Source organism: Spea bombifrons, chromosome 11 (genome assembly GCF_027358695.1).
Source record: "Spea bombifrons isolate aSpeBom1 chromosome 11, aSpeBom1.2.pri, whole genome shotgun sequence".
Taxonomy (NCBI): Eukaryota; Metazoa; Chordata; class Amphibia; order Anura; family Pelobatidae; genus Spea; species Spea bombifrons.
Window position 1 is genome coordinate 177,775 of NC_071097.1, and position 13,936 is coordinate 191,710.

Below are 13,936 nucleotides of genomic sequence, written 5' to 3' on the forward strand. Positions count from 1 at the left end.
CCACATCCAGCCGTACTGAGGTGGGCTCCATCCCATGTGAACATGGGGGTCTCACAGAGACGTGCGCGAGTACAGCCCCAGAAACTATGCAGGGTAGGAGCGCAGGGGCAAATATTAAGGAAGAACCTGAAGAAGACTCTGTGGCCGATGCACAGACTGGCCGCATGCCTACTGGTATTAAGCAAGAACCCACCTCAAGTCAAGCAGCAGACATTTGGACACCCAGAGGACATGCGCAGACGGAATACGCAGCGGCCCATAATACAGAGGAACCGGCTTCCCGGGAAGAGACAGACGTCGGCCCATCGGCTGAACATGCGCAGACAGAATACTCAGCGGCCCGTAATACAGAGGAACCGGCTTCCCGGGAAGAGACGGACGTCGGCCCATCGGCTGAACATGCGCAGACAGAATACGCAGCGGCTCACGCCAAGGAGGATCCAGACCCATTGGAAGAAGGAACCAGCGCCCCTGCTGGGCACACGTCTGTCACCGCCGGGCACACGTCTGTGCGGGTTAAGGAAGAACCAGAATCGTGTCTAGAAGAAACTCTCCCCGAAGCGGACCTTCTGTCTCCGCATGTTAAGGACCACGGAAGGCGCAATGGAGAAAAGACCACCGAGTCTCTCCACGACGCACGGAAGGTCTATAACTGCTCCGTGTGTCACAAGGGCTTCACCAACAAGTCGGCGCGATTCCGCCACCAGAGGAGCCACAAAGAAAAGAAGCTGGCGTGCGCAAAGTGCGGGAAGCGCTTCCTTTACAAGTCCGAGCTTCTCATCCACGAGAGGACGCACACGGGGGAGAAGCCGTTTGTGTGTTCAGAGTGCGGGAGGGCCTTTTCCCAGAATTCCTTTCTCATCGCCCACCAGAACGTCCACACGGGAGGCAAACTGCTCGAATGTCCTGCGTGCGGCAGAAGTTTCACCGATAACCTGGAGTTCGTGAAACACCAAAAAGGCCACAGAGAGAAGAAGCTGGTCTGCCCGTACTGTGACAAGCGCTTCTTCTACCGCTCCGATCTCCTCATACACCAGAGAACTCACACGGGGGAGAAACCCTTCGCGTGTTCCGAATGCGGGAAGAGCTTCGTTCGAAATTCCTTCCTCGCCGCTCATAAGAGCAGCCACACGGGCCAGAAGCCTTTCGCCTGCGCCGACTGCGGCAAAGGTTTCTCGAGCAACGCCGATCTCGTTAAACACCAGAAGGTTCACAAGGAGAAAAAGCTGGCGTGTGCCGAGTGCGGCAAACCCTTCCTCTACAAATCAGAACTGGCCGTGCACCACCGGTCCCACTCGGGTGAGAAAGAGTTTGCTTGCTCCGACTGCGGGAAACGGTTCATCAGTAACTCCCACCTTATTACCCACCGGAGGGTACACACCGGGGAGAAGCCATACCGGTGCTCGGATTGTGGGAAAGGCTTCGCCCAGAAGGCCGCCCTCGACAAGCACCAGAGGATCCACTCAGGACAGAAACCCTTCGTGTGTTCGGAATGCGGAAAGGGTTACATCGACCACAGAAGTCTTCTCAAGCATAAGGTGCTGCATTCGGAAACTCAGTTCCCGTGTCCTGAGTGCGCAAAATGTTTTTCTGACCGCGCCGGCCTCGTTGGCCACCAGAAGGTCCACTCCAGCGAAAACCCCTTCATGTGTTCCTTCTGCAGGAAGGGCTTCACCAGTAACTCTCTCCTCGTCGCTCACCTGAGATGTCACACGGGAGAGAGGCCGTTCCCATGCGCCGACTGCGGAAAGAGCTTCGGCCGCAAGTCCACTCTGGTCGCCCATCGAAGAATTCACACGGGAGAGAAGCCGTACGAGTGTCCGGACTGCGGGAGGCGCTTTACCCAGAAGTCGGAACTCATCACGCATGAGAAGATCAAGAAGGGGGAGAGGTCGTATTCCTGTTTGGAATGCGGGAAATCTTTTGTCTTAAAAAGCTGCCTGAGCAGACATTTGAGGATTCACTCGGAAGTAAAAGAAGTCATTTTAAAATAATTCGTTTTTTGGGGGTAAAATGTTGGTATTTTTTTACAATCATTAGATTCATCTCTATTTTGAATCCCGTACACCTACGCCTCCCAATCATCCTTGTAGATACCCCTGACCTGGATCTAAAGCTGCTGGAGAGAAGGAGGTGTGATGGGTACATACAATACAGTGAATATGCCTCTTAGGTTTGTTATTAAAAACGTACGATTTTTTGGTTGCCTTAAAAGATTTCATTTTTCAGGGAAACGGCTGACATGAAGACCCGATCCGGCTGATTTATTCATAATCTGATCTCCTGATGCTTCCTGCATTAACAATCACTTTAATAAACGTGTATTTTTGTTACTCTGTATATTGTGTTTAGATTTTGTGCAACAAAGGAGAGACCAGGAGGTCTAGCCTTCTCCTGTCATAAAGGAGAGACCCGGAGGTCCTGCCTTCTCCTGACTCACAGCTAAGGAGAGACCAGGAGGTCCTGCCTTCTCCTGACTCACAGCTAAGCAGAGACCAGGAGATCCAGCCTTCTCCTGTCATAAAGGAGAGACCAGGAGGTCCTGCCTTCTCCTGACTCACAGCTAAGCAGAGACCAGGAGGTCCTGCCTTCTCCTGGCACAGATGAGAGACCAGGAGGTCCTGCCTTCTCCTGAATCACAGCTAAGGAGAGACCAGGAGGTTCTGCCTTCTCCTGACTCACAGCTAAGCAGAGACCAGGAGGTCCAGCCTTCTCCTGTCATAAAGGAGAGACCAGGAGGTCCTGCCTTCTCCTGACTCACAGCTAAGCAAAGACCAGGAGGTCCTGCCTTCTCCTGGCACAGAGGAGAGACCAGGAGGTCCTGCCTTCTCCTGGTACAGAGGAGAGACCAGGAGGTCCTGCCTTCTCCTGACTCACAGCTAAGCAGAGACCAGGAGGTCCAGCCTTCTGACATAAAGGAGAGACCAGGAGGTCCTGCCTTCTTATGGCACAGAGCGAAGGAGAAAGTGCAAGCTTCTTAGTATTAGTATCCCCCATGCAAGTGAGTAAATACCCAATCAGCAGCCATGATGCTCATCAAGAGTTTTCACTGAAAGACAACACAAGCGCTGAACATCTGGGCCACCATATCGCTTTGCACTGCGTTTTGGGAGCCATAGTCCTCACTCTCGCCACCAGTGATGGCCAAACCGCATTTTAACTACAGCTCCGGCAACACGCTTCCCGCCAAATCGTGCTTCTGCCGAGACGCCAGCGGTTAACCCCTTCAGCGATTGGCAGGGCAGCCATCTCGTGGAGCCGCGCTGGCGCTGTGGCTGGCTGGAGAGTAGCTACGCAGCACTAATATTACCCTGAGAAGGGCAATAAGTTATCATGGCCGCCCCCAATCATCAGACAGAAGTAATGCTGAGGAACTTTATTGGGAACAGCGCAGATATTTATACAGAAGCATAATCAGATCAGGAGTATAATCCCATCACTACCAGCCATCCCGGCGCCTCCATGCAGTTCTATGGCCAGCAATGCCAACAAAGAGTCACTATTTCGGGGGTGATCCTGAGGGAGCAACGTCAATCCCGGGGTACCAACAGAGAGCTCAGGGTCCGAAGAGTGACGGGACCCCCGAGTATTTACACTCTCAGGCCGGCGTTTATTACGGGGCAAATTCCACATCTTGGAAGCGTTTCAGCTAACAGCCAGTCGCCTAACGCCATAGAAACTGGAGAAGAAATACCGGTTTCAGGTAAAATGAATTATCTGGAATGTTCCGGACTTTGAGCCAAAAGGCCAGTCTGTTTATGTACAGGAGTGTAAAGAATTTTTATTAGTGGGAGAGGGTGGTGGATAAGTGGAACAGTGGCCCAGCAGCAGCGGTAGAGGGTAATACATTGAGGGAATTTAAACATGCATGGGATAGTCTTTTGTTAAACAGCCATTATAGATAAGGAGACGGGTTAATACAGCAAGAGTGGGGGTGCAAGTTAATTGAAACACGCGTGTATCCTGACATGACAGGAAAGTCCTAGCACCGGACACATGAACCCCCAGATAATCCGCCTTCTTCTTACACCGGGATGTCCGGCCGCATTTACAGCTCTGAGTCTCTGTGTGGGAAATGCTGTAAAACATACAATAGGGGAAATCACCAGAAAGGGGGTCCCTGTATCCACTTCCCCAAGAACAGAACCCCTTCTAACGTCAGGGCCCACTGTCAGCAGGCAGGAGGCTAGCCAGCAGTCCCCTCCATAAGCCCCAGGGATGGAAGCTTCCGTCACACCACACTCCCCCCTCCCCAATACCCCTGAAGGTTTGAACCTCAGTATTTGGGGAGTTTCCTGCCCTATTTGTGAGTTTTGGGGGTTTTAACGAAAAGTACAGAAATGTCCTCATTCGGCTTCCGGAAGCTACTGCAGGGAGGGACATAAAGGGTTAAAGTCTCCTCCGCTCTACACGTGGATGTCGGAGGACACTCCCCACTCCTCACTCAGTTTCGTTACCTGTGATCATCGATGGCATCGGCAGCTCAGAGAGGGGAGCTCCCCTGCCCCGTCTGCCAGAACGTCCCCGCGGACCCCGTAACGCTCGCGTGCGGACACGGCTTCTGTCGGCTCTGCTTGGATACGGCGCAGGGTGGCGGGGAGACGGCTCCCTGTCCCCAATGCCGACGGACGCCTAGAAGGAGAAGGACACGCCGGGGAAATCGGAGGCCGACCAACACAGCTGAGGTCGGGGTCTCCTGCACTTACTGTATCCAGTCGCGGGTACCTGCGGCCAAAAGCTGCCTACTGTGCGAGGCGTCTCTGTGTGAGGAGCACCTGGAGGTCCACAGCAGGTCGGCGGATCATGTCCTCACCCAGCCCACTGCCTCCCCCAGCCTCTGGAAGTGCTCTGTCCACAAGAAGCTCCTGGAGTACTACTGCCCCCAAGACTCCGTCTTCGTCTGTGTGTCCTGCAGGCTGGACGGAGAGCACGGGGGCCACCGGGTGGAGACGCTTGCCGAGGTGGCTGACAAGAAGAAGGAGAGACTGAGGGGCGTCCTGGAGGGACTCGCGTCCCGGTCGGACGGTGTGGAGAAGAGCATCCAGAGTCTGCAGGACAGCCAAAGAAAACTGCTGAGGAAAGCAGGGTGCGAGAGAGACAGACTCGCCGAGCTGCTGGCGGACGTCAGAGAGAGGCTGGAGGCTCTGCAGCAGCACGTGCTGAAGGACATCACCCTGCGGGAGCAGCAGCTCTCCCTCCACGCCTCCAATCTCCTCCGACACCTGGAAAAAAAGAAGGAGGAGCTGCGCGGGAAGACTCTTCGCATCGAGGGGCTCCTCAGCACCAGCGACCCCCTGGCCGTCATACTCGGGTGTGAATCGGCCGGAGCTGACCTCTGGAATTCCGAGACGGACCAGGGCAGGAAGGGAGATACTCCGGAAGGGTTACAGCTCGGCGGAGTGGGTTTGGCGTCTGTCCCTTTGCACAGAGGCTTACTGGCTGTCGGCGACGCCATCGAGAAGTGGGGGCAGGTGCTGGAGGCCTCTGACTTCTTTTTGTATGGGAGCGACGACTCGGACGCGTTCCTGGAGGTTCCACCTACTCCGGGCGGCGGAAAAATGCGCTCTGGTGCGTTCCTGGAAGGCTACGCGGCTTCGGACCTCACGCTCGACGTGCACACGGCCAGCAACGATGTCATCGTGTCGGATAACCTGAAAAGCGCCTTGTGGTCGTCCAGGCCCCAGGGCCGCCCAGAAACCCCCGCGAGGTTTGGCCTGTACACCCCGCAGGTCCTCAGCTTGGAGAGCTTCTCCTCGGGGAGGCATTGCTGGGAGGTGGAGACCGTAAAGACGGCACATATACGGGTGGGCGTGGCCTATGCCAGTATAGAGCGGAAAGGGCACGGCTCGTGTATCGGGGAGAGCGAGGAGTCCTGGGTCCTGCAGAGGTTCGACAATCAATACGTCGCGATACACTGCAACGATGGGGTCCTGGTTCCGTACGGCCCGTCCTGTCAGAGGCTGGGGGTCTCGCTGGACTACGAGGCGGGCCGGCTCTCTTTCTACGAGCTGCGAGACCCCGTCAGACACTTACACACCTTCACTACCACCTTCGCTGAGCCGCTTCACGCTGCCTTCTGGGTACTGGATGACTCCTCCATAACCATCAGGAGCTTCTTTAACATCTGAAGAAGAGACCCCCGAGACCTTGAAAGCAGAGATAGAATAAGGACAATAGATGGGAGAGAAAGTATGACTGCCAACACACCTGAGGCTCAGGGATAGAAACAAAAGGGAAGAATTACACCCTGAATCCTATACCCCCTCCACGACAGCACAAAAGGCACTACTGCTGGGAACTGTATCCACAGTCATACATCTATGCATGTGCCGGGGCTACTGGGGGGGCACTGGGGGGTGATAATATCCTGATATATAAAAGCAGGGGGCTCTGGGGGTAATCAGGGGTTCGATGTGGAGATCCGAGGGTTAAATCTGTGACTCCTCGCGGGGTTAATTTCCTTATATATAGCAGGGGGTGGGGGCGATAATATCCTGATAAATATAAGCAGGGGTCCGATATGGGGGTAATCAGGGGTCCGATCTGGAGATCCGAGAGTTAAATCTGTGACTCCTTGCTGGGGTTAATTTCCTTATTTATGCTGGGGGGCAGAAAGGGTTAAAAAAATAATATAAAATACAAATGTTAAAAAAAAAACAATAGAAAATGTGAAATGATTGTATTGGGGGGGGGGGGTCGAGCAGCCGAGGGTCATGTATACAAAAAGCTCTGAATAAAACAGATTCCAAATCAGCCTTTGTGCTTCATTTATACACGGGGGGGGGGGGCTCTGGGGTAATAACACACGGGGGGCCCTCCGGGGTAATTTCATATTCGCTCGAATATAACATGAGGGTTTTTCATAGCAAATGCTCCTCGTCTTATAATCGGATCTCAGATAGATGTCTGACTCCAAGACAAAGATCCAGATCCCCCGCAGCGCTGCAGGGACCCGGATCCTCCTCTCCGGCAGCCGGTGAACGCCTGTGCGAAGGAGTATCAGGAAGGCAGAGTGGCATATAGGAGGTTAAAAGGAATATCAGGGAGAGAGAGTGGCATATAGGGGTTAAAAGGCATTTCTGGGGGCAGATGTAGATAACTGGGGGGCAGGTTGTCAAATAAAACAAAAAATGCATTTTTCTAAATCATAGTTTTTATGAATTAATATTTACTAATAAAACCTTTTTTCTTATAGGCTCTTTCTTTTTTCCCTAAACTAATCTTCAAATATTGGGGGGGGGGTCGTCTGATAATAAGGGGGGTGCTCCGGGGTAATAATACACGGGGGGGGGGGGTTCCGGCCTTCGGGGAAATAACTCGCTGGTTGCTTAAGGGGTTAAAACACTGCCATTAGGCCGGTAGAGGGTAATACAATGAGGGACATGCACGGGATATGTAGTAGGTAGATGGAGCAGCTTCCCGGCAGAAGCGGTAGAGGGTAATACAGTGAGGGATATGCGCAGGATAGGTAGTTGCTCCAGAAGCGATAGTGGGAAATACAGTGAGGGACATGGGCGGAAAAGGTAGTAGATAAGAAAGCAGACTGCCGGCAGAAGCGGTAGCGGATAATGCCTCTAAGACGCATCCCAAACCCATGATGTTACTTAGCCCGCCCCCGGAAGTGCCCATGCGGAAGTAAACCCACAGCTTGCCTTTAGTGCTGCGGTATGCGTTCCAGGCCTCGGTGTCAGTGTAGCCGCGTTGTATGCCGGTACTGCTCGCCACCAGTTTGGTTTTTTTGCCCGGACCTCGCCTGCCCTTTTTCATCATGGCCGCCGGATGAGCCGGGGTGTCTCCCCGTCTCCATGGTAACCCCGCGTCGCCTGGCCGTAGAGGAAGGATACTGCAGCGGAAAGAGCCTGCCCGGCCGCCGTGTTCTACGTCACCATCCTGCTAAGCCAGAGGCACGCGCTCCTGAAGTAGTAGTTTCAGTGCCCTGACTCCTAGAGGGGGCGGAAGGAAGGGCAAGCAGGTGGGTATGAGGGAGAGGCGCAGGCAGAGGGATCGAGGAGCCCGATCTGAGTACACACTACTAAGGGAAGGGGAGGGGGGGTTGTGTGACCATGTGTACTGCGCTACGCATTATGGTGGTGCCTTCATATACAAAAAATGATGAAACTCAGCAAGACAGCCAAGGAGCCCGCGTGGCACCCCTGAGTCAGGCGGGGTGGGTAGGGCCCGGGGCATTTGTTGTTTAAATTATATTAAATACCCCACCCTATATAGGGGTGTCTTCCGCCCCCTGAGCAACTCCTTAAGGCGGCTGCCCGTCCACCACCCCCTGCTCACTTTCTAATCCAGCATGGAGTGGGCGGGTTTCGGGTCAGGGTCATGCTGGGTCAGGGTCCCCAGGTGGGGTCAGGGCAGGGGTCACGCTGGGGTCGGGGTGTTACGGGAAACAGTGTGGCAGATTTAGAGACCTGAGGGCTCGGGATGAAGGGTCCCACAGCTGACAATCTGCCCCTCTCACTATAGGGTTAACTCTACTTCTGTACATCGCCCGCCTCATTAACCCTCCCGACACCCAACAAAATGTAACCCCTCCCCCCTCCGCGGGGCGCCCTGCAGCTGGACCGATCCGGAGACTCTTCGATGATGACCAAGAACTTGGATCCGGTGGCTGAGAAGATCTGGAGCCTCACCCTGGAGATCATCTCCCTGCTGAGCGGAGAGGTGAGGGGCCGGTGTCTCTGGGGCCAGAACATGGATGTCGTTATGTCCACAAACTGCAGCTCAGATGTTTCTTTGCTCATCGATATTTCAATATCTTTCCCGATATACAGGATTATATGATTGTGAGGAAGCCCAGTGACTGCGTCCCACCCAGCGACGGCCCCCTTGTGTCAGACGGACCCCCCGGGACCCGGAGCCCCAGCCCGGTGCCTCCACCTCACTCGCTGACCCACGATAGGAACCGCGAGCAGAAGATCCTGGAACTGACCAACAAGATGATGTCCCTGCTGACTGGAGAGGTGAGCGCTGCTGGGAACGGGACGTTATAAAGTAACACCGAGGCGTGTGTCTGGATGGTGACGGCTCATTGTGTGTCTCAGGTTCCTGTGAGGTGTGATGATGTCACCGTCTATTTCTCCATGGAGGAGTGGGAGTATTTAGAAGGACACAAGGAGCTTTACAGGGACGTGATGATGGAGACCCACCAGCCCCGCGGCTCTCCGGGTAAGAGGTTTGTGATTTATAATATGGCGCCATTTAGTGGTCAGAGATCGGGAATAGAAATTCTTCTCATCTCACCTACAGCCTGCTTATTATTTCTCTTCTTTTTTCCCTCCCCTCGTAACAACCCCACTCCTCAACCTCCAATTACCCCATGAGAACTTCTCTCCCATAAGACCTTAACTACTACCAATCAAACTCAAGAGACAACCGTCTCCACAAACCCCACCCGCGCATCTTATCCATATTCATCCTATACTCGGGTCATTGAACCCACCCCCTGCCCCCTCTTATTCCTACCTGTCCCTGTCCTCCCCCTCCTCCCTATCACTGGCGGTTTCTTTGAAAGTCTCCGTACCGTTTCTCCCCTCTGTGTGCGATGTGGGGCTCGATCTTTCCACCTCCCCCCGTAACGATTTCTGCCTCTGCCTCTGCTCCATCGAACCCATTGCCCCTCAATTCTTCTTTTGGTCTTTCAGAGTAGACCCACAGCCCCCACCCTGGTGGCCCCCAAATCTACCAACTACTCTCCACTGCCATCTAACCTCCGACCTTAACTCCCACCCCACCTCCCCCCAAAAGACGTCTCTAAACCAGTCGAAGCCTCCATGACCTTAACGGGTTAAATCTCGCAGCCTCCTCCCGGAGCCGTCTAATTATCGTGTCTCGTAACTGATGACCGCGCGGGTCTCTGATGATCTCTTTTCTGTTGAGCAGGTAGAGCTGCGCACGTACAGAACGGCCGAGCCGACAAAGATACACGTGGTGGAGAGGAATGTATGGCGACCAGGCCGAGGAGGACTTCCTGCAAAGCCCCGAATACCGGAGAGACAGAGACCGGCGGGGAAGACTGTCTAAAAAAAGACAGTCAACCTACCGCAGGACATGCGCAGAGAAACGCCGGAGAATGTCCACGCGTCACGGAGGGGACGCAGAGCGATAGAGCGTTTACTCGGATTAAAGACAGACTCTCCGCAGGAGAAGACGGGGATCCCGAGGGCCCGCCTGATGTAGAGCGTCTTGCAGGGGGTGACGTTTATAGATCAGAGCACGTGAGCGCCAATAGCGAGCAGTCTTTCGCCGCTGCAGAGGGAGACCTCGCGGATCGTAAGCTTTACAGTTACATGGAACACGCGCCCCTAGGGTATAAGTCTCTGCGTGTGAAGGAGGAGGCAGCCTCAGGCGACGAAGGAGACCCCTCGGACAGTCTCATTTATAGAGCGTTGGAACCGGAGATGGCTTACATAACCGTCCACGTTAAAGAGGAATCCCTGTCGGGGGACGAGGGAGATGTCACAGATGGGACAGGAAGGGGGGAAGGGATCGATTCCCCGGCGCGGGGAAGGAACGGGAGTTTGGCTCAGCCGGGGCCGCTGGCGGCGGAGAAAGTCTACGATTGCACGGAATGCGAGAAATCTGATTTCGTGAAGCATCAGAGCGTTCACACAAAGAGACTGTCCTGCCCTAAGTGCGGGAAACTCTTTTCCTACAAAGCAAACCTCGTCTCCCATCAGAGGGTTCACAACCGGGTCAAGTCCTTCACCTGCTCCGACTGCGGGAAGAGCTTCATCTGGAACTCCCACCTCGTCCGACATCAGAAGATCCACACAGGGGAGAAGCCCTTTCCGTGTTCCGAGTGCGGGAAGTGCTTCCTCAGCCACTCGCACCTCGTAACCCACCGGCGGATCCACACGGGCGAGAAGCCCTTCTCGTGTCCGGACTGCGGGAAGCGCTTCACGCAGAGCTCCAGCCTCACCACCCACCAGAGGACTCACACGGGGGAGAAGCCGTACGTGTGCCCGGCGTGCGGGAAGGGCTTCAAGAACAGCACGGGCCTCGCTATGCACAAGAAGACTCACGGGGACTTTCACGTCTTCGTACCGCCACAAAAGCCGCAGAACGTTTAGCAGGCGAGCGCCCAAACACTGAGTGGGGCCGCGGCGGACACAGACTCACCAGAGCGTCCTTTTTTTTCGTTTAGTAAATAAACCTTCACATCTCAAACGTGCATTTTGAGACGTCTTGTTCTTCGGTGTCACCGTGGGTAAGGAATCTCGCGTGTCACGTTTCTCGGTCTGTGATCGCCCCGCTGTGTTTTATGGTTCCTGCGCGGTCCTTCTCATGCCCGGGTTGGCTGTTCCGAGGAGCATTGATTACGTGTCTGGGCTAAATTCACGTTTCGTCAATAAACCAATCAGTCGCCCCACACACGTGTAACTCGAGAACCCTGCCCCGTGTACCAGCTTATAATAGGCTAGGAACCCTAAGTGACCCCCCAGAGCCCCTTCTCTCCTTCTCGCTGCCGTCTCTTTCTGGCTGAAGGCTTCATGGCTGTTGGGCCGACGTGGCTTTTTCCATTGTTTTCTCAATTTAATGCTCTGAACACCAGGTTCTCTGTCAGGCCTCAGAGGTGAGACGGCCACCCAGCCTCCTCTACCTCTAGTCATTTGATCCAATGCTCAAAGCCTTCTCTTTATACTCTGTGGCCCCTGTAAGGACTCGCATGCAGCTGAAGACCAGCTTCTTCTCTCCCGCAGACTCTGGACTCGTTTCTGTGTCTCCTCTCACTTTCTTCTTATGCTGAGTCTCCTGGTGGGGTCCCCTGTGCTCTCCGGCCAGGCTCCACAGACAGCGTCCTCGGGGCAGTAATACTCCAGAACCTTCCTGCGGAATAAAGTGGTGGGTTTAGGAGAGAAATGCTCCGTGTCGAGGACATGTTTTAGAGGCAGGTGCCGTAGGGTTCAGACAATGTGTACGGGAGGTCCCAGCCGGTAAGGAGGACCGGAAGCTCCCGCCTACGCGGCCTCCGGTTTCTTTTCGGGCTTCTGCTAAACATTGGTCGACATCGAGGACGGGAATGTTCTCGGTCCTGGTTTATAAAACCGATCGGATGTGTTTAATACGGGGCACGAAGAATCCTCGTGATCATTAACCCCATACATTCCTGAACGTAGAATCCTTTATCCAAACCTAACTACAGCAAAATGGCGTTCGCAATATGAGGGATGAAGCTTCGGTGGGGAACCCACCATCGGCGTAGTGCTTATTCATCTTGGGAAGGGTTCTTGAAGGTTACTGATGTCACTGACCACATTCTCCTTCATTTATCAGCTCTTTAAAGACCAATAAAACCGGCAACCAAGCGCAGAGGTGGCCGACAGTCTTCTGGGTCTATTACAATATGGAGCTCCGAAGTGCCATCGTATTCTGCAGCCCAATGGAGCGGGCGTTGTGTTGGGGTAAATTGAACTCAGCCGGGCTCGGACTGGCCATGTGGCACGCCGGTCACGCATGTGGTGGGACGCTGGCCGTCATCCTTCCATATGCACCCAATCTGCCACTCCAGCAGATTCTATGGACATCCCGACGTCCAGCCCCTCATATCCAGCCGTCGGCCGCACTTACTTCGAATCGGCCACGTCATCCCTGGTCTGGCTAAGACTATCAACGCGTCTTCGAATAACACCTATATCTTTCATACTCTCCCTATATATATATATATATATATATATATATATATATATATATATATATATATATATATATATATATATATATACATATAATATCAATAAATATATACATATAAGACATATCTATATAACTCTCACTATATATACATATATCAATAAATATATATACATAGAACACATCTATCATACTCACCCTATATATATATATATATATATATATATATATACATATATATACATATATCAATAAATATATACATATAACATCTATCATACTCTCCCTATATATATATATACATATAACACATCTATATAACTCTCACTATATACATATAATATCAATAAATATATTTGCATAGAACACCTATATCTATCATACTCACCCTATATATATACATATCAATAAATATATATATATATATATATAAACACATATCTATATAACACTCACTATATATACATATATCAATAAATATATATACATAGAACACATATCTATCATACTCACCCTATATTATATATATATATATATATATATACACATATATCAATAAATATATACATATAACATCTATCATACTCTCCCTATATATATATACATATAACACATATCTATATAACGCTCACTATATACATATAATATCAATAAATATATATGCATAGAACACCTATATCTATCATACTCACCCTATATATATATATACACATATCAATAAATATATACATAGAACACATATCTATATAACGCTCACTATATATACATATATCAATAAATATATATACATAGAACACATATCTATATAACGCTCACTATATATACAAATATCAATAAATATATACATATAACACCTATCTATATAACTCTCGCTATATATACATATATCAATAAATATATACATATGACACATCTATCTATATAACTCACTATATATACATATATCAATAAATATATACATATAACACATATCTATCATACTCGCCCTATATATACATATAATATCAATATATACATAGAACACCTATATCTATATAACTTTCACTATATATAGATATATATACACATCAATACATATATACATATAACACCTAGATCTATATAACTCTCCCTATATATATATATATATATATATATATATATATATATATACACACATCAATACATATATACATAAAACACCTATATCTATATAACTCTCCCTATATACATATATATATGTATTTCCCCATGTACGAGACACACCTTATTTCAAAAAATTTGGGGTCGAAAAACTAAGTGCGTCTTATACAGT

General features: G+C 51.2%; 3 protein-coding genes across 3 annotated transcripts in view; all 3 read left to right on the forward strand.

Moving 5' to 3' along the window:
• The first annotated feature begins 315 nt into the window (after positions 1-315).
• Positions 316-13,936, forward strand: part of LOC128469218 (uncharacterized) — a 31,285-nt gene continuing 17,664 nt past the window's right edge. The window contains exons 1-9 of the mRNA XM_053451043.1: positions 316-342; positions 408-1,992; positions 4,483-6,080; positions 8,569-8,673; positions 8,784-8,972; positions 9,054-9,177; positions 9,892-11,075; positions 11,564-11,584; positions 11,671-11,819. Of these exons, the coding sequence (XP_053307018.1) occupies positions 316-342; positions 408-1,992; positions 4,483-6,080; positions 8,569-8,673; positions 8,784-8,972; positions 9,054-9,177; positions 9,892-11,075; positions 11,564-11,584; positions 11,671-11,819 (4,982 nt within the window). The remainder of the gene's footprint in view (positions 343-407; positions 1,993-4,482; positions 6,081-8,568; positions 8,674-8,783; positions 8,973-9,053; positions 9,178-9,891; positions 11,076-11,563; positions 11,585-11,670; positions 11,820-13,936) is intronic.
• On the forward strand, positions 4,403-6,253 carry LOC128469159 (E3 ubiquitin-protein ligase TRIM39-like). Its single transcript, XM_053450998.1, has one exon. It carries the CDS (start codon positions 4,470-4,472, stop codon positions 6,126-6,128), a length of 1,659 nt encoding a protein of 552 aa, XP_053306973.1. The 5' UTR covers positions 4,403-4,469; the 3' UTR covers positions 6,129-6,253.
• LOC128469185 (gastrula zinc finger protein XlCGF53.1-like) lies at positions 7,793-10,248 on the forward strand. The gene is made up of 4 exons (XM_053451020.1): positions 7,793-7,972; positions 8,476-8,673; positions 8,784-8,972; positions 9,892-10,248. Exons 2-4 carry the CDS (start codon positions 8,593-8,595, stop codon positions 10,030-10,032), a joined length of 411 nt encoding a protein of 136 aa, XP_053306995.1. The 5' UTR covers positions 7,793-7,972; positions 8,476-8,592; the 3' UTR covers positions 10,033-10,248.